This window comes from Rutidosis leptorrhynchoides, chromosome 3 (genome assembly GCF_046630445.1).
Source record: "Rutidosis leptorrhynchoides isolate AG116_Rl617_1_P2 chromosome 3, CSIRO_AGI_Rlap_v1, whole genome shotgun sequence".
NCBI lineage: Eukaryota > Viridiplantae > Streptophyta > Magnoliopsida > Asterales > Asteraceae > Rutidosis > Rutidosis leptorrhynchoides.
Window position 1 is genome coordinate 399689913 of NC_092335.1, and position 21635 is coordinate 399711547.

At 32.5% G+C, this 21635-nt stretch overlaps 1 protein-coding gene and 3 non-coding genes across 4 annotated transcripts; all 4 read right to left on the reverse strand.

The window, feature by feature from the left end:
• Positions 1-7422: 7422 nt before the first annotated feature.
• Positions 7423-7583, reverse strand: LOC139903688 (U1 spliceosomal RNA). Its single transcript, XR_011778493.1, has one exon. It is a non-coding gene; the product is annotated as a U1 spliceosomal RNA (small nuclear RNA).
• A 3435-nt stretch (positions 7584-11018) lies between these two features.
• Positions 11019-11179, reverse strand: LOC139903686 (U1 spliceosomal RNA). The gene has a single exon (XR_011778491.1). It is a non-coding gene; the product is annotated as a U1 spliceosomal RNA (small nuclear RNA).
• A 1396-nt stretch (positions 11180-12575) lies between these two features.
• LOC139897725 (vesicle transport v-SNARE 12-like) lies at positions 12576-16732 on the reverse strand. Its single transcript, XM_071880415.1, has 5 exons — positions 16355-16732; positions 14553-14611; positions 14281-14469; positions 13265-13438; positions 12576-12808 (listed from the first exon to the last, which is right to left on the reverse strand). The coding sequence occupies exons 3-5, from the start codon at positions 14458-14460 to the stop codon at positions 12656-12658; spliced, it is 507 nt and encodes a 168-aa protein (XP_071736516.1). The 5' UTR covers positions 14461-14469; positions 14553-14611; positions 16355-16732; the 3' UTR covers positions 12576-12655.
• On the reverse strand, positions 15336-15496 carry LOC139903685 (U1 spliceosomal RNA). The gene has a single exon (XR_011778490.1). It is a non-coding gene; the product is annotated as a U1 spliceosomal RNA (small nuclear RNA).
• Positions 16733-21635: the final 4903 nt, after the last annotated feature.

Below are 21635 nucleotides of genomic sequence, written 5' to 3' on the forward strand. Positions count from 1 at the left end.
CAAATTGTGCATCATATTCTCCAAAGCCACAACTCGAGCGCGAAGCTCATTAACTTCTTCTATTATTCCGGGATGATTGGCGGTTGGTACGAGAGGATGAATAAAGTTTAAAATTCTGGTTATCATATAATCGTTGCGAAATATCCTGGAAATGAGGGTAAAGATAGTGTTTCGAACGGGTTCGCCGGTAAGTGCCTCAGGTTCCTCACTAAGAGGTGAATTCGGTTGGTGGAAAGGATCGCCTTCCTCTTGTCTCCATTGATTAAGTTGATTACGAACCCATCCCCAATTCATCCAGAATTGGTGATGACTGATTGGTTGATTCATTCCGGTTACACTGCTTTCGGAATTCAGGTGGAAATTCATATCGGAATCCGAAGAACTCGAATTACTTGCAGAATTCATCTTACACGGTTAGATAAATAATTTTCAATGTGAAATGATTTTCGGATATCGGATGATATTTTAATTACATAGAATACCTTTATATAGTACAAAGGATCCGTAAATTATGGAGAAACTTTCAGAAACTGTCAAGTAAAGGTAACAGTAACAGATACGCTAAGATATTCATTTTGTCTATACACTAGTCATGCAATCCATGCAATAAGGTGTGTCTAGACTACAAATGATAAGCAGGTAATTTTCCACACAATGAATGATAAGCAGGTAATTTCTAACAAAAAAATTATAAGCAACAACTTGTATCATGCAGACATGGTCGAAGTCCAGACTCACTAATGTATCCTAACAATAACCAGTTAGACACACTAATGCAAATTCTGGTTCGCTAAGACCAACGCTCTGATACCAACTGTGACGATCGCTCCAAATCCATATGGACGAACACGTCATTCATTGATTTCATTGCGAGGTATTTGACCTCTATGTGATACATTTTGTAACATTGTATTCGTTTGAAAAGGTATTTCATAAATGAATATATAAATTCCAGGTTTTTAACATCTGATGATTTCTACGTATAGACAATCACCATTTAAATGGTTTACAATAATACATCTGTTGACAATACAGTCAAAATAAGATACATGGTAATGGTTTGGTGAATGCAAGTTTCTTGTATATAGCATGTATGACTTCAAGCACATATCTTGTATCACGTATAAGCAAACAGCGGAAGACTTCTAGAATCCTGAGAATAAACATGCTAACAAGTGTCAACACAAAGGTTGGTGAGTTCATAGTTTTAATATTACACATAATCCGTATATCAATGTGGATTACAAAAGTTCAGTTGTTTTATTCAAAACGTTTATCAATAGGTTTTTCATAAAAGGTGGATCACAAGATTTCAGTTGTTTCATCCGAAACGTTTATCAATCGGTTCTACAAAATTGAGCACCCTGGTAACTAAACTTTAATGCTTATATAATTTGTACCCTTTGTATAATCATCTTAATAATACACGCAAACCAACGTGTACGCTTCTCAAATAGCATACGTCCGTCAAAAGGCTAGTGCTCTAGCTCGGACGGGGATATCAAGCCCTATGGATCCATATACTACTACTCGCGCCCACCAGTTCTTATAACTGGCAGTTACTAGTTACCAAAGCTAAGGGATTTTCGGTTCAAACTCAGTGTAGAATTTAGTATGTACTTGTATCCATTGCGTTTAAAATAAAGTGCATGTATTCTCAGCCCAAAAATATAGATTGCAAAAGCAATTAAAAAGGGAGCAAATGAAACTCACGCATATAAATATTGTATATCGGTTAATAAAGCATTTGCATGTATTCTCAGCCCAAAAATGTAGAGAGTAAAAGGGATCATATGAAACTCACGCATATAAATATTGTATATCGGTTAATAAAGCATTTGCATGTATTCTCAGCCCAAAAATGTAGAGAGTAAAAGGGATCTTATGAAACTCACGCATATAAATATTGTATATCGGTTAATAAAGCATTTGCATGTATTCTCAGCCCAAAAATGTAGAGAGTAAAAGGGATCTTATGAAACTCATGCATATAAATATTGTATATCGGTTAATAAAGCATTTGCATGTATTCTCAGCCCAAAAATGTAGAGAGTAAAAGGGATCTTATGAAACTCACTGTTTAATATTGATATACATTATTGCAGGAAAGCACGTAGACGCATCGGAGATGATAAACACGAGGTTTGATTCACAAAAATACCCCCGAACATTACCCATAACCTCCATGGCAATAACCCATAATTTCCTTAACTCTATCCCGCTTGAAAACATATTTTGAAAGTGACACGCTCATGACCTCGTCGTAGTATTTTAGGTATAATACTAATAATAATAGATTAATATTAATCTTAATAATAATAATAATAATAATAATAATAATAATAATAATAATAATAATAATAATAATAATAATAATAATAATAATAATAATAAATAATAAATAATATTACGGAGTATATATATATTTGTGTATGTGTGTGATTTAAATCGAGCGAAAACACTGGAATTTATAGATGTGGCCTGAAATCTGGAGTCATGCGACTCGCATGGAAATGGCCTTCTGGCCATGCGACTCGCATGAGGACCAGGGACAGCTCACATTGTTTTGGCTCCTAGCTTGTCGACATAATAAATAAATATAAATATAATATATATAATTTATATAATTAATTATATATTATATTAAATTCACGTGCATAGTTGACTTGTAATTTTTGTTCCGATAAGTAGTACGTCATCACTCGACTTATGTCCCGGTTCCGGTTTCTCGAACGCATTTTCGTACGCTTAGAAAACTTGCATTTTACATTTCGTGACACGTACCTTTGTCAAAATATAGCCTTAAATTATCTCTTAATTATATCACTCAAAGTGTATCTTAAACTTTCGAGTGTTTTGGTCATTTACTTCTATAAATCATCGTCTCGCTATTTGTTAAAATACATTTTTATAATAGTGTTTTACTGTAGCAAAGTTACTGTAGCAAAGTCAAATTTTACTGTAGCAATTCACTGTAGCAAAGTCAATTTCACTGTAGCAAATAGTGATTTTCGAAAACACTGTAGCATTTTGAGTAATGTGGCAATTTGAAAACACTGTAACAAATTAGTGTTTAACTGGTTCATCTTAAACGTTTTAGTTAACTTATCTAAATATCAATCGAATCAATAAACGAATGTTACTATCGTTTACTAAATAACTTGAAATCATATATATTCAAATAGATATATAAACCAATAAGTTTAATGTATGGTATCATGCAATTAAAACTTTGTTACGTTTTCAAGTTATAGTATATATATGTATCTATTTACATATAATGGTTCGCGAATCGTTGAGAACAACCGAAGGGTAATTGAATAGTTCAAAATTTTGAGATTCAACTTCATAGGCTTTGCTTATCGTGTCGAAATCATTAATCATTTAAGATTAAGTTTAAATTTAGTCGAAATTTCCGGGTCATCACAGATACTTAGCATAATTGATAACAAAGTATTAAAACCTTGGGTTACACGTAGTCGATAACCTGGTGTAATTATTAAACAAAGTATTAAAATCTTGTTACAGTTCAAGTCCCCAATTAGTTGGAATATTTGACTTCGGGTATAAGGATAATTTGACGAGGATACTCGCACTTTATATTTATGACTGATGGACTATTATGGACAAAAATTAGACGAACATATTAAATAATCCAGGACAAAGGAAAATTAACCCATGGGCATAAAACTAAAATCAACACGTCAAACATCATGATTACGGAAGTTTAAATAAGCATAATTATTTTATTTCATATTTAATTTCCTTTATTTTATATTTAATTGCACTTCTAATTATCGCACTTTTATTTATTGTTGTTGTATTTAATTGCACTTTTAATTATCGTACTTTTTAATTATCGCAATTTTATTTTATCGCACTTTTATTTATCGCAATTTCATTATCGTTATTTACTTTATGCTTTAAATTAAGTTATATTTATTTTTAATATTTTACATTAGGTTTTAACTGCGACTAAGTTTTAAAATCGACAAACCGGTCATTAAACGGTAAAAATCCCCCTTTATAATAATAATATTACTTATATATATATTTGTATTTTTATAAATTAAAACTAATATAGCGTTAAGCTTTGTTTAAAAGATTCCCTGTGGACGAACCGGACTTACTAAAAACTACACTACTGTACGATTAGGTACACTGCCTATAAGTGTTGTAGCAAGGTTTAGGTATATCCATTCTATAAATAAATAAATATCTTGTGTAAAATTGTATCATATTTAATAGTTTTTCCTAGTAAAATATAAAGCTATTTCATATACACCTCGCAGAACATCATATGTTCTCTCTAATAAATGGGCATTTTTCTTTCATTATTATGGGTCACTAACTTATTATAATTGGGCTAATTAAATAGTCCACTAGCTAGTGTAGGGTGGGCTAAGGTCCAACAAGGTAGAAAGTCCAACAAGACTAACTAGTGTGCTCTAGTAAATTACTAAGCGTAATTAAGCATCTAAAAACCCAAGTAATTGTTATTATAAAATAACAATTAGTATTTCGTAGTCATAATATTCCGATTATGACCAAAGTTAAACGTGTACACAGTACGCAGTTCGTTCTAAACGTCAAGTGACACTAACGGTCATAAAGGCTTCCGGGGATCAAGTTAAGTACCCTACGTACTTAAAGGCACGTTTTCACATATAAACGAAAGTAATCCACATGTAGTAAGATCCCAGAGTATAGTATAGCTCAGTACGCACAAATACGCAGTTTCGTGAAAGCACAAAGCACAAAAGCAAGTCGAAAAAGTCGGGTCGTTACAGGCTATGTGGCCCATTTTCAATTTTTTTTATATTTTATTTTATATAAATTATTTATATATTTATCTATATAAACTGATACACACTCTCAATTTTAACACACCAAAACTCATCAATTGCTATCAATTTTACACTTTCAATCATACTATTTTTATAATTAAATGGCATCGTATTTACTTAATTCTGAATTCGATTCGGAAGATGAGCGTATTATTGCACTAATTCAAGAATTAAAAGATGAAGATTTCGAAGTCGAATCCAAGCGTGTTCCAAGATCCCGAATCTATATTCCAAGATATCGTGAGGAAGCCGCACATAACTTATGGAAGGATTATTTTAGTCAGATTCCCGTGTTTCCGCCACATAAATTTAAAAGACGTTTTCATATGCAGATTCAAATATTCCTCGAATACCGCAAGGTATTTCTAATTTCAATAGTCATGATATTCCCGAACATTTTAGATTTTTTAGCGAACGTTTTGATGCTATCGGTCGGCCGACTTTTACAATATTGCAAAAAATGACTTCGGCTCTACGCCAATTGGCGTATGGAACCGCCGCCAATATGTTTGATGAATATTTAAAAATGAGTGAGCATACCTCAATAATTTGTTTAGCAACTTTTGTAAATGTATTATTAATTTATACAAAGAACATTACATGAGATCTCCCAATGCATACGATATTCAAAGATTATATAGTAAACATTAGGAGAAACATTATTTTAAGGGTATGCTCGGGAGTATTGATTGTATGCATTGGGAGTAGAAGAATTGTCACGTTGCTTTGAAGGGACAATACACTCGGGGTGATCACAAGAAACCTACCATTGTGCTTGAAGCAGTTGCTTCGTATGACTTGTGGATTTGACATGCATTTTTTGGGATGGCGGGTTCCAAAAATGTTATAAATGTTTTGAATCAATCATATATTTTTGATAAACTTAAGATCGAAACATCTACACCCGCACCATTTGAGGTAAATGGTAATCTGTACACAAAAGGCTATTACCTAGCTGACGGTATATATCCTGACTGAATTACTCTAGTCAAAGGTTTTGTGTGTCCGACATATGAGCCGAGGATTAAGTTTACTAGGTTTCAAGCTAGTGCCCGAAAGGATGTAGAGAGGGCATTTGGGGTTCTTCAAGGTTAGCGGCACACACTATGTCAGTAAACAAGATGCGAAGAGTTATGAATTGTTCTGTCATATTACATGATTTTAGAAGATCAAAGATTTGCGTTAAGTGATTGGGAGGAATATTTCTTTACCGAAGATATGGAGAATCGTCCAGAACATATACCGAATAGAGGACGGGATCAAGACATTATCATCCGAGAGATAAGAGATAGGACGTTGAACGACCAACTAACCGATGATCTAGTTAAACATATTTTGAACCTTCCGTCCACATTCCACATCATGAATTAGTTTATTTTATAATTAAAATCGTATTATTAATGTTATGTAATGTAATGGTTAAATTTTATGTATTGTTGAATTATATTAATTTTATGTAATGGTTAAAAAATTTATGTAATGGTTATATTTTATATGTATTTTATTTTATGTAATATATTTTGTATTCATATTTAATAAAAAATAAAAAATAAAAAATAAAACTGGTAGGACCTACATGAATTTGACACTGAAATGAGGCGTCAGGGTTAATGAGTGCCAAAACCTGACACTGCCACGTCACAGTTAGATTACACTTTTTAGCCAAAAAGTACCCAATCTTCCTGTGACATCCCACGCAGGGTTAAAATGGTCTAACAGGTCAATTTTAGTACAGGCAGGGTCTGGTTGGGTTTACACCAACCTGTAAGACCGAAGAAAGATCTATGCTAAGGCCTAAATAACTGTAACTAACACGTTGATTATGGTTACAAAAACACTACTAGCACAATCATACAATCATGATCTAAAAGATTGTATAACATTTTTGTCTTCATTGTTCGACCTATTAAAACCCATTTGACCCAGTCCCATCTCTGTTAAACTTCAAAATTTGAACCACATAAAATCCAATACAACCCAAATCAACCTTTCCATAATTAAATGGGTCGAAATAGCGCCCTTTAAGAATTATTATGGTTAGAATGATACATTGTACTTCATTTAGATCCTTTGAAGGGTGACTACGCTTTCATTGACATCTCTCTTTTTCTTTTTTATCTGTACCAAATATGATATTTTTACACGTATGTATAATTTGTTGGAAAACAATTAACCAAACATAGAAGTTTAGGGAAAGATAACAATGGTACCTTGATAATAATCCCAAAAAAAAAATAAAAATTGCTTGCTTAAGGTTGTGCCTGACCTGGAAATTGAAATAAAAATATAAAATTAGCAACATAGATATCGACCATATATATAAAAAGAATCCAGAAAGTATACAGGGTATTATTATTGTTATTGTTATAATCATCGATAAAGGAAAGGTTTGAAACAAGAATGAGTGGGTCAGAAAGACCCTTTAACGAGCTTAGTTGAGTGCTAAGATTAATTGTTCAACATGTTAGCTGCTTACAAGTTGCTAAGCTTTTTCCCTTGATTTATTAGGTTGGTCAGGCAAGACAAACGGTCGGAAGAATGTATAAAGTATGAAAAAATTGAACTAGGGTATTGTACAGGGGTTGCGCGAACGCAAGCCCCCACTGCCATAAATTATGACGTAGGCTCGACCACTTGGGCCGACCTTAGGCTGGCACCCCTCCAAAGTGCAACGGAAGTCACCAACCTAAGCCATAGACCTTCTTGATCGACCATTGACTTCGTCCAGGTAAGTACCTAATACATTAGTTTGGCTCCATTTTTATACACCTGACTTCCCTTTTAACTTTTCTTCCCACCGATTTGGGATAACCCCAATGCTAGTAATTTAATTTCATATTTTACTCCATTTTATCTATATCTATATTTATTTAAAATTTTAAACTAATTAAACTCTCGACAGGATGTTAAACAATTTTCATTGAACGAATCTATGTATAGTTTCTATTAAAATCCTATAATGATGATGTCATTATTAGGCTAATTCTTTTGTTAAAAAAAATCAAAAAAAACAAAAGAAAAAAATCTAAGCATGGTGGGTGATGTCATTAATAAAAATAATTTTAAATTAAAATTAAATCTTACGGAGTATTAATTAATTATTATTATTATTGAATCTTATTAATAATTATTTTAATTATTAAAATTAAATAATTTTAAATTATTTTAATTAATTATTTTAAATTGAGTACGAGAAGGTATAAAAGCTAGGTAGAAAGAAATCAATTCTAAATTTATAATTTAATTTACACTTTTAAAATAGAATGACAACCAATATTATCTCTTATGATTGGATGTGGATTGTTTAATATGCATTTTAGGTGTTTGATGAAATGTTCAGCTGACGAGTTTCTTAGTCGAACTCTGTGATTTCACGGGTCAATAAACTAAATGAATTTAGCATTTACGTTCACTTAATACCTAAAACATATCATTAAACTGTTTCGTTTAAACAAACCCCCGTGATTCCACAGGTCATTTCACTAGTCTAAATGTTTTAAATGAGAAATACGAACTTATTGGTTTATGGATGTTTGCCGTGAAACTTTATATTCAAGACCGAGAAATTTGCACGGATAAATTGGGTTGAATATTACTTTTGATTTACTTCAAAATAAATGACATTCAACCTATGTTACAATTCGTTTCTTGTTTAACATGCTTATAAAAATTAAAATTAATCTTTAAACATAGGATATTGTAAGGAGTTTTACTCAGGGCGTTCCTGTCATTTTTGATGCCCGGTGCGTAGATATAAAAATATGCCCCTTTAATTTTTGTAAGCAAATAGTACTATTATTATAAATATAAGTATAAATAAATGGTCATAACCTTGTGTTAAATTTTATGTTTTATTTAACTGAATATATGTTATAATACATGCATTTATAGAAGAATATAGACACTAAAAAAATATAACTTGCAAGGTTTATTAATACATGCTACATATGTTCTATTGAGAAATATTCATAAAAATCTTTAATTTTGTTTGAAAACCAAGAGCTAAAAATCAGCCTTTGGATTAAAATAATCAATGGCTAGAATTAAAATCAAATGTGATTTGGCGGATCCATCGCATGTGATTGTCATGACAATATTGTCATGACAATCACATGTGATTGTAAGATCCAATCATATGTGATTGTACGATTCTCAAACAAAATTAAGAATTCAAATAAATGTTTCACTTATTCTAGTTTGTAAAAATATCACGGTAATATTAATATATTCATTCAATTAGATTTCAAATATGCTTATATATTAATATTAAAATACTTTTTTATTAATTTATTATTTAAACTATATCTTTTAGTCTAGATATAAATTGACACAAACTAAATAACATACGAGTACATTATATGGTCCTATTTTATTTTGTATTACAAGTACAAAAGTGTTCTTTAATTCCTTAATATACTCACATACAGTACTACTCGTATATAATTACAATAATGGAGTATTAATAAAAAAGTATTACATAATAAAATCTAAAGAGAATGGTTAATATGTAAGTTAGTATAATAGTGAAGGGGTAAGTAGCAAAAAAGTTAATTAATCGTGTCAGGTAATCACCTTTCCCAAATTTTCCCCAAAATTCTCTGCAACATCCTAACCCCACAAAACCTAAATGAAGCTTTTAAGTTTGCGCCAAGAAACAAAAATTAATCATCTAAACATACTATATATAAGTATAAGTATCGTATAACATAATTAAATTGTTCAAAACTCGATTTTTACACACTTACACATCTCAAATATGTAAAAACTCAAGAACAACCATTGAACACATGATGGCCTCTCTTTCATGATGCCCAGGTGCGGTTGCACCTCCAGCTCCACCCCAGGTCCGGCCGTGGTTTTACTTAATTATATTATTCATTTTCTTCATGGTTGTGCTTATATAGTTTCATAGTTCGCAACAAAAATCTTTTAACATATTCCAGTCAACTGGATCATGTTACCTCTGTATGCATCATTTTTCATTTTAACCAAGTATGATGACACGAGTTTAGATTAGTTATTTATGTCAATTAAACAACGTCCACGAGCAGGAAGGCGAACTTTATGCTAATTTATTTACCAGCTTCTCATTATACAATAAACTAACTGCGAATTTGTTATAGCTAAAAGTGTAAATATTATGTCAAACTTCAGATTAACACCCCCCTTGAAGTTAGACTGCAGGTTGCACCACCAACTAGAGGATTGAGTGAAACAGTGAAGATCTATATAATTTAAGTCGTAATTCACAATTATGTTACTTAAAAGTAGTAGCTAAGCACCTCAATAAAGTATGATGGTGAAAAGCAAAAGGGAGAACTTACACTTCAAATTAATTTTACAACAAAGCGTCCACCAAAAGACGATGTCTAAACGGACAAACAAGGTTTATAAAAACATATGTACATCCAATATACTTTCTTGCTCTTAACGATTGCATCATCAACACCATGAAGCTGCCAAAACGAGTGATAAAGTATAATGAATTAATGTAATGATTAAAAAAAAAATGAAAAAGAACTGACAGTAAATTGTATGCAACTGATTTTGTTTTGGTAAAATGGTAGACACAGGAGACTCAAAATCATGTGCTAAATAATTTAGCACTGATGTTCGAGTTCTCGGCCCCTTTAAAGCTCCGAGTCATATAATATCCCGTAGAACTGAAATTGCACATTAAATAAACTGTTTTTTTCACTTAAACGAGAAACATCACAATCAAGTTAACAAATTCTTCCTAAATATGCAAACGTTCTCAAACAAGGTTTCATCTTGACAAGCTTTTCATTTTCCTTTTTAAAAATGTAATCCAACAAAAAAACTTCTATATTAATCATGATTGTAAATATTAAACGGTGTATTAAAAGTGTTTACATTTATATATAAAACCAATTTCAGGCAATACCCTCTTTAATGCCATAGAAGAAGAAATATGCAGGACGTAAAATACAGCGGGAATTTAAAAGTCACGTTGTTGATGCAAATCTTCAAGAATTAAAATGATGCCAAGCTCCTCTGTTTCAAATGCAGCTCTCCTTGAATCTCGCACTAGATTGATTTAGTCTCACAGTTGTGGTATCAAGTCCTGAGCTTTTTCCATCGAGGCAAGATGAACAGTCGGATAAAAAAAATTGTATGAAATATGAAAAAAAAAATGAACTACAGTATTGTGTAGGGGCTGCGCGAACGCAAGCCCCCACTGCCACAAATTATGACGTAAGCTCGACCACTTGGACCGACCTTAGGCTGACGCCCCTCCAAAGTGCAATGAAAGTCACCAACCTAGGCCATGGACCTTCTTGATCATCCATTGACCTCGTCCAGGTAAGTGAGTGTTTTAATAGCCTGGTTCCCTTTTTATACTACCTATATCCCCTAATGCTTTTCTCTTCCCACCGATGTGGGATAACCTCAAGATTCACCCAAACCTTTTATAATTCAACATTACCATTTTCAAGTCTTACATTCTTTTATAATTTCCTTTCATTCAATTAAAATATATAAATAATATAAATAAAACTCCCAACAGGATGTTAAAACAATTTTCATTGAATGAATCAAAGAGTTCAATTTTCATTGAATGAATCAACAGGATGTATGTATCATAGTTTTTTTTTCAGTGTAACCAAGTAAGATGATCACGAGTTTTAGATGATTATGTATGTCAATTCATATGCGCGCGTCCATGAGCTGAAGGAGAACTTTTGTTTTTAAATACGAGGAGGGGTATATGAGCGTGATGAGATGGCGTTCGGTACAGCAGTAGCGTGTGGTGTTAGTGTTAATATAATACCTGCAGCCGCCAACTTTGCTGGATCCCGGCTTTGTGAACACTAATATCGGCTCAACTGGATCCTGCAAACATAACGAAACCTTAATTAGTATTTCAATTCAATTTCTATAACACCAAATTCTTGTACAAAACGATTTTAATAATTAATAAATGTAAATGTATGCCATTAAATATACTAAAAAATACGTTTAACCCATTCCCTTTTAGCTACACTTTTTGAGCTGACCCATTTGAGTTCAAAACCGGACATTTTTACGCGGATCACATAAGTAAACAGGTCATCACAGGACACATAAATGCGAGCAATGAGAATGTGAAATAAAATATGTTATAACACATTACCATTTCAATTAGTATAATAACTAACATGTTGAATGTTGACTATTGTTAGAAGAACAATACTAGTACAATCATGATCTAAAAGGTTGTAAACATTTTTGTAATCAATTGTTCGACCTATTAAACCCATTTGACCCAGTCTGCTTTTCATTATACTTCAAAATTTGAGTGACATAAAATCAAAATGGAACCCAAATCAACTTTTTCGTAATTAAATGGGTCAAAATAGCCACCTTTAAATCATTATGCCAATTCAACTTCGTCCATGAGCAGGAAGGCGAACTTTATGCTAATTAATTTACCAGCTTCTCATAATACAATAAACTAACTGCGAATTTGTTATAGCTAAAAGTGTAAATACTATGTCAAACTTCATATTGACACCCTGCTTGAACTTCGACTGCAGGTTGCACCACCAACTATAGGATTGAGTGAAGCAGTGAAGATCTATATAATTTTAAGTCAAAATTGACAATTATATTACTTAAAAGTAGTAGCTAAGCATTTTGTAGATCGTGCGGTCCAAAACTTATTATGGTGAAAGGCAAAAGGGAGAAATTACACTTCATATTAATTTTACAACAAAGCGTCCACCAAAAGACGATATCTAAAAGGACAAACAAGGTTCATAAAAACATATGTACATCCAATATGATCAATGTTTAGATGTGCTTATCTAATGAAAAAGTTTGAAATAAAGGATAAAGATAATTGCAAGCACAAGGGCTCCAATCAAGAAACCAAGAATCCACTTGTTCTTTGACATCCTTCTTGACATGGATGTCAACACTTTCTTGCTCTTGTCGATTGCATCGTCAACACCATGAAGCTGCCAAAAATGAAATGAGTAAAAGAATAAATGAAAACGAACTGACAGTAAATTATATGCAACTGATTGTGTTTTGGTAAAATGGTAGACACACGAGACTCGAAATCATGTGCTAAATAATTTAGCATTGAGGTTCGAGTTCTCGGCCCCTTTAAAACTCTGAGGAATATAATATTCCGTAGAACTGAAATTGCACATTAAATAATCTGATTTTTTTTTCACTTAAACGAGAAACATGACAATCAAGTTAACAAATTTTAGCTAACCAATTCTTCCTAAATATGCAAATGTTCTCAAACAAGGTTTTATCTTGACAAGTTTTTCATTTTCTTTTTTAAAAATGCAATCTAACAAACAACGTCTATATTAATCATGATTGTGACTATTAAACGGTCTATTAAAAGTGTTTACGTTTATATAAAACCAATTTCACGCAATATGCAGCTCGTAAAATACCTTTGCGTTGGAATTTAAAAGAGTTTCACGTTGTTGATGCAAATCTTCAAGAATTGAAATGCCAAGTTCCTCTGTTTCAAACGCAGCTCTCCTGCTGCTATCTTTGATTCTCTCACTAGATTGATTTAGCCTCTCAGTTGACATTTCCATTCGTTCACGTTGACCTGCAGAAGCCTGTCATATTATCCATCAGTGAAAATATCTAGCGTTGAATATATTTAAAAAAAAAAAAAAAAGTTTGTCCTGTAATTTCATTAATTCTCCTCTCACTAAAGCATATTTCTTTTATAACTCGGTATAAAAAGTTTGTTTATTTCAAAGTTCACGTGAATACTCTGTAAAGAACTTAGATAACTTATATTTCAAGGGAGATAAAACGAACCCAACAGGCAGATTAACATCAAGGTTGCAAAAATCGGAAAAATCGGCCGAAAACTCGGTGGTAACTCGTTTTCAGGAAGCTGGCAAGCTCTCGTGGAATGAATTGGACAAAAAATTGGTCAACAGCGGTCAACCGCCGGTCAACGCGTAAAAGATTCGTCAAATAAAACTTAAAATATAAAAGAAGAAAAATATACAGCAAATTGTGAAAGATAGGCATGCATAAACCACTGGGAGTAGAGGGAGGAAACTTAACACATTTACACTAATCAAATGGGTGAACAAACATGCCAAGTGTACTTTTAGAGCTTACATCCTCCTCTTTTTTTAACGTCAGTTCAGTGTAATAGCATACTTTTTGTTGGTACCTATTTAATGCGTTAACAATGGACAAAAATGACCCAAAGCGGCCTGTTTTGACACATTAACCTGCACGATGTGGCTGTTATAATGTAAAGAGTGTTTATTATTGAGTGCCTACAATGTGCATAATAATCAACTTTATATAGGCTAATACCCTAACCAAATGCTAATGGGCTAAGCCCAACACATAAATACATGGACTAATAAATATGGGCTAACAGTGGCCACCACTGGGGAGGAGAAAAAAAAAAGTAGCAAGAATGCGAATTTACCATATGAGCATTGCCCATTCCAGGATCAAGCAACTCATCATGTGCGGTTTGAATGGATTTAGCTGAAGCAAGTTTTTTAATTTCCCTTTTCAACTTGGTCAAATCAGATTTGTATTCTCGAAGCTTAGCAAGCAACATTGCCTTCACACCTGGCTGCAAACTTCTCGCCTCAAGATCCATTTTTCGTATCTGACAAATTTTCTCAAGCGTACATTACACAGCAAAACCTATGAAAGGTTTACAATAAACAAAGACTAAGAGCTACTTATTACCAGAACATCAGCCTCATCTTATCCAGATTGTAGTTCAGAGATTTCCTTGCTTTTTTGCTCTTCATATAAAATTAGTAGAAATAGAAATAATATATTAGTTGTCAATATAAGCAATCTATCACAAAATCAAGTAATCCATTAATTGTCTCTCTTTTTATAATTGCAAATGAGAGTGAATGAGCAAAGTAACATCATTGTGCACCCAGTTCAGCATTCTAAAATCACGTAGTTTGGATAACAACATATAGAACTTCGTATAAACAGTAAACAGAAAGTATATACTAATTGCAAACATAATACATGCTTGCATATATCAGGAATAATTTGACTATAAATTAAATGTCTCATATACCAATAGTACAAGTTTACCAAACAATAAAGGTGTTGGGTGGGGGTGGGGGTGGGTTTGTGTTTGTTACACACACATAAAGGATGCTGCTTGATCAGGCTATTTAACCCATATTAATACGGCTGAAAGGTGAAAAGAATAGTTAAGAAATATTAGGAAAAACTGAAACCAATTCAGGAGCAGCAAAAACAGAATAGAATGACATCAAATATAAGTGTTACTTTAACTCCGATCTTGATGACAAATTGTAAATCACAAACACAAGTAATGCGCCAAATAGGGCATCAAGTAAGAATTAAGTAGCTAGGCATTGCGTTAAACAACTGTCCATAATTAAAAATAAAATAAAAATAAGTAAAAGAAAAAAAAAATTAGAATTAAGAGTATTGTAGAGAGGCTGCAAAAAAATAATAATTTAGAATTAAGAGTAATGTGCAGGGGCTGCGCGAACGCAAGCCCCCACTACCACAAATTATGACGTAGACTCAACCACTTGGGCCGACCTTAGGCTGGCACCCCTCCAAAGTGCAATGGAAGTCACCAACCTAAGCCATAGACCTTGTTGATCGTCCATTGACTTCGTCCAGGTAAGTACCTAACTCAATTGTCCGCCTCTCTTTTTATGTTCCCTATATCTCATTTAGCTTTTCTCTTTCCACCGATGTGGGATGCTTTCAATACTCACCCAAACTTTTTTATACTTCAAATGTTACCATTTTCAAGTCTTATTATTGTTTTAAGACAAAATTACACGGAGGGTCCCTGTGGTATGTTCAAAAATACATGCGGAGTCCAAAAGAATTTTTTTGATTTGAGGGGTCACTGTGGTATGCATTTGTTTCATGGGGAGTCCATTTTACTAAAGTCCATCAAAGAAATCGTTAAGTCACCTCACATGCTAAACATGTGAGGGTAATTTCGTCATTGTGTTATCCTTATCTCATGTACTTGTCCATCTCCTCTAAAAATCTCTCAGGCCAAATCTATAGGACATCCAAAGCCTAAAGTACTTGTTTAATCGAGCTTTGTAACGGGATCTGGGCAAACCCACAAGCTTCGATTTCTCCAACTAATATACGCTCTAGAAATCAGTTACTGAACCATACAAAAATTAAAACATTCTGCATCAAATGATGCTTTGGGTACAAGTTCTTTTTACAATTCTACATATGCAGACATACACATTGATGTTTATGTAATACTTGCAAATAAAAATCCGAATTTCAGTTTTGTTAAATTAACAAATGGGTTCGTGTTAAATTTCGATTTTGAGTACAAATTGAAACCGAGGTTTGGTGAAAATAAAAATTTAATGACAAAAACAAATAATCATACATATTTAGCCTATATATACGTGTCTTCACAATTGCCAATTGCCAATTATATAAAAAGAGGCTGAAAAAATAGCTTGTATAAAATAGAGCAAAAGAGATATGGTCCTTTCGTGACCTACTCTAGATTTCATTTCGTTTGCTAGCCATGGATCAAACTTGTATAAATCGATCCACCTGATGTTAATTTTTGGATTAGATCTGGAAGATGGGTTAGATCTGGAAGATAAAGCTGTTAATTTTTATGGTGGTTGTTAACCAAATCCGCTTCTTCTTGTTCGATTAACCAAATCTTTAACCATCACCACCACCACCACCGTCGCCGCCGACGTCTTCAACAACCACCACCGCCGCCGCGTCCCAATGTTAGTTTCTAATAAGTGATTTTTCACTTTTCTGGTGAAAAATGATGACGTAAACAGATGGGTCGTGATAATGATGATGGGTGGTAGATGGATGTTGGTGAGTGTGATCTATTTGTTTTTTACATTTTTGGGTTTGTTAATTTGAAAGGTTGAAGATGAAGATGTGATAATAGGTAGGTACAGATGTACAGATTAAGTATTAATTAAGAGAGAGAAAGAGATTAAATGACCATTATACCCTCATGTGAAAGTCATGTGCAATGACTTAACGGTAGGATAGACCGACGTTTGTAAAATGGACTCTCCATGAAACAAATGCATACCACAGTGACCCCCAAGTCAAAAAAAAATTTTTTGGACTCCACATATATTTTTGAACATACCACGGGGACCCCCCGTGTAATTTTGTCTTGTTTTAAAATACAACTAGTGAAATACAACTAGTGGAACCACATGTTTGTTTAAATGAAACAATTTAATAATATATTTTAGGTATTAAGTGAATTTAAACGTTAAAGTCATTTCGTTTAATGACTCGACGGATTCCGACTAAGAAACTTTTGTTGTTTTTACAAACACATTGATGTACCTAACTTTTTTAGAATAAATGAACTACATTTATTCTCTCACTATCATCTTCTAATTTTCATCGCAATTACTATTTTTCTTGTCATAAAAGTCTATATTACAACCCTTTATTGAGACGTGTATTTCGCATACATATATAGCGTAATTAATCTCGTAAATAGAACTCATCATATTTGAATTTGAATAATAATAATATAATTATAATTTATTTTTTATCTATATACTAAAAGCCTCGCCAACTTTGGCCATTTCACCCCATCCCACGCCCAAAAATTGGTCAAAACGACATTGACCAAAATTTCCTACCCAAAAACGCAAAAAAAACCCCCACCCCCCCAACTATAATCAACTTACATAAACTGCCCTGAACTTCAGGGGGTAAAACGTCAAATTTTTAGATTAAAATAAAACTCCACCCAAACATTTCGACAGCCCGTATCTTCCTCCTCGCTCCAATTTAAATTTCACCGACCACACCATTAAACTCGAAATATTTTTGTGAACAAAACGAAACTAATTACACTCAAAACGGACACTTTTTAAAAAACGCTAAACACAACGACATAGGGGTGTTCATCGGTTCGGTTTTCGATTTGTTCGGTTTATTCAGTTCGGTGTATTCTGTAGTGACCCGAACTTTTCCATGTTTATATATATTAATTGAGATTGATATTTACATGACTAAATGTTTCCAACGTGTTAAGCAATCAAACTTGTTAAGACTTGATTAAATGAAATAAGTTTCATATAGACAATTGATCACCCAAGTTGACCGGCGATTCACGAACGTTACAAAATTGTGAAAACTACATGTTGTGGTATATATAGACATATATATATGGTTGACATGAGATTATGATGAGTAAGTATCTCATTAAGTATATTAACAATGTGTGATATACATAAGAAATGAGTTTACTAAGTTAAGAAACTCGAAATGATATATATAACGATTATCGTTATGATAACGTCTACTAAATACATATGTATCATATTAAGATATTGATACACTATATTTAACATGATAAAATGATATTTAAATATATCATTAAGTGTGTTAACAATGAACTACATATGTAAAAACAAGACTACTAACTCAAGAATTACGAAACGAGACTTATATATAACGATTATCGTTGTAACGATATTTTAATGTATATATCATATTAAGAGATATTCATACATCATAATATCATGATAATATAATAATTTAACACCTCATTTGATATAATAAACATTGGGTTAACAACATTAATTGAGATCGTTAACTTAAAGGTTTCAAAACAACACTTACATGTAACGACTAACAAAGACTTAACGACTCCATTAGAATGTATATACATGTTGTGTTTTGATATGTATTCTTACACTTTTGAAAGACTTCAAGACACATATCAAAGTACTTCTACTTAACAAAAATGCTTACAATTACATCCTCGTTCAGTTTCATCAACAATTCTACTCGTATGCACCCGTATTCGTACTCGTACAATACACAACTTTTAGATGTATGTACTATTGGTATATACACTCCAATGATCAGCTCTTAGCAGCCCATGTGAGTCACCTAACACATGTGGAAATCATCATTTGGCAACTAGCATGAAATATCTCATAAAATTACAAAAATATTAGTAATCATTCATGACTTATTTACATGAAAATAAAATTACATATCCTTTATATCTAATCCATATAACAATGACCAAAAACACCTACAAACACTTTCATTCTTCAATTTTCTTCATCTAATTGATCTCTCTCAAGTTCCATCTTCAAGTTCTAAGTGTTCTTCATAAATTCCATAAGTATAGTTTCATAAAAATCAAGAATACTTCCAAGTTGCAAGTCTACTTCCAAGCTTTCTAATCCATTCCAAGTAATCATCTAAGATCAAGGAACCTTTGTTATTTACAGTAGGTTATCTTTCTAATTCAAGGTAATATTCATATTCAAACTTTGATTCAATTTCTACAACTATAACAATCTTATTTTGAGTGAAAACCTTACTTGAACTGTTTTCGTGTCATGATTCTGCTTCAAGAACTTTCAAGCCATCCAAGGATCCTTTGAAGCTAGATCCATTTTTTTCATTTCCAGTAGTTTTATCCAGAAAACTTGAGGTAGTAATGATGTTCATAACATCATTCGATTCATACATATAAAGCTATCTTATTCGAAGGTTTAAACTTGTAATCACTAGAACATAGTTTAGTTAATTCTAAACTTGTTCGCAAACAAAAGTTAATCCTTTTAACTTGACTTTAACACATGTTCTATATCTATATGATATGCTAACTTAATGATTTAAAACCTGGAAACACGATGAACACCATAAAATCGGATATACGCCGTCGTAGTGAAACCGGGGGCTGTTTTGGTTTGGATAATTAAAAACTATTATAAACTTTGATTTAAAAGTTGTTCTTCTGGGAAAATGATTTTTCATATGAACATGAAACTATATCCAAAAATCTTGGTTAAACTCAAAGTGAAAGTATGTTTTTCAAAATGGTCATCAAGATGTCATTCTTTCGACGGAAATGACTACCTCTTTAGTAATTGACATGTAACTTAAATTTCCGACTATATACCTATACTTTTTCTGTTTGGATTCTTAAATTAGAGTTCAATATGAAAGCATAGCAATTTTATTCACTCAAAACGGATTTAAAATGAAGAAGTTATGGGTAAAACAAGATTGGATATTTTTGATCTTTTTAGCTACGGGAAATGTTTAACAAATCTATACAAATTATATCCTAGCTAACTTATATTGTATTATACATGTATTCTAATATATTATGTATTCTTGGGATACCATAGACACGTATACAAATGTTTTGACATATCATATCGACCCATGTATATATATTATTTGGAACAACTATAGACACTCTATATGCAGTAATGTTGGAGTTAGCTATACAGGGTTGAGGTTAATTCCAAAAATATATATACTTTGAGTTGTGATTTAGCCTGAGACGTATATACACTGGGTCGTGGATTGATTCAAGATAATATATATCGATTTATTTCTGTACATCTAACTGTGGACAACTAGTTGTAGGTTACTAATGAGGACAGTTGACTTAATACACTCAAATCTTTAAAACATAATAAAAATGGTTGTAATTATATTTTGATCATATTTTGATATATATGTACATATTTGTATAGGTTTGTGAATCGATATGTGGCCAAGTCTTATTTCTGAGGAAGGAAATATCTGTGAAAGTGAGTTATAGTCCCACTTTTAAAATCTAATATTTTTGAGATGAGAATACATGCAGGTTTTATAAATGATTTACAAAATAGACACAAGTACGTGAAACTACATTCTATGGTTGAATTATCGAAATCGAATATGCCCTTTTTTATTAAGTCTGGTAATCTAAGAATTAGGGAACAGACACCCTAATTGACGCGAATCCTAAAGATAGATCTATTGGGCCTAAAAAACCCCATCCAAAGTACCGGAGGCTTTAGTACTTCGAAATTTATATCATATCCGAAGGGTGTCCCGGAATGATGGGGATATTCTTATATATGCATCTTGTTAATGTCGGTTACCAGGTGTTCACCATATGAATGATTTTTATCTCTATGTATGGGATGTGTATTGAAATATGAAATCTTGTGGTCTATTGTTACGATTTGATATATATAGGTTAAACCTATAACTCACCAACATTTTTGTTGACGTTTAAAACATGTTTATTCTCAGGTGAATACTAAGAGCTTCCACTGTTGCATACTAAAATAAGGACAAGATTTGGAGTCCATGTTTGTATGATATTGTGTAAAAATTGCATTCAAGAAATATATGTCGATGTAATATATTACTATTGTAAACCATTATGTAATGGTCGTGTGTAAACAGTATATTTTAGATTATCATTATTTGATAATCTATGTAATGTTTTTAAAACCTTTATTGATAAAATAAAGGTTATGGTTGTTTTAAAAATAAATGCAGTCTTTGAAAAACGTCTCATATAGAGGTCAAAACCTCGCAACGAAATTAATTAATATGGAACGTTTATAATCAATATGAACGGGACATTTCAGTTAGTATCAGAGCTGGTATAACGCCGTCCATGTGTGGCGGGTTAGTCGTAAAAGAGGTTCTCACAGTGTTACCTGTGACGAAGCATTGACTCTTACTCCTTGCGATCCCTTACGAGGGTTGGCAGTAGCCGAGAGGCAGGCCCTAAAATCAGTATCTGAGGTACACTCAGTGGTCACCAGGCGGTTAGCTGGGAAGGCACTGGGTGGGACGGTGGTTGTCCCCAACTGTATTTCAGTTGGTATCCGAGCGTTGGTCTTAGAGAACCAGAAAATTTGCATTAGTGTGTATTATCGAGTTTGTTAGGATGCATTAGTGAGTCTGGACTTCGACCGTGTTTTCTTTAAAAATGATTGCTTAACATTTTTGTTGGAAACTATA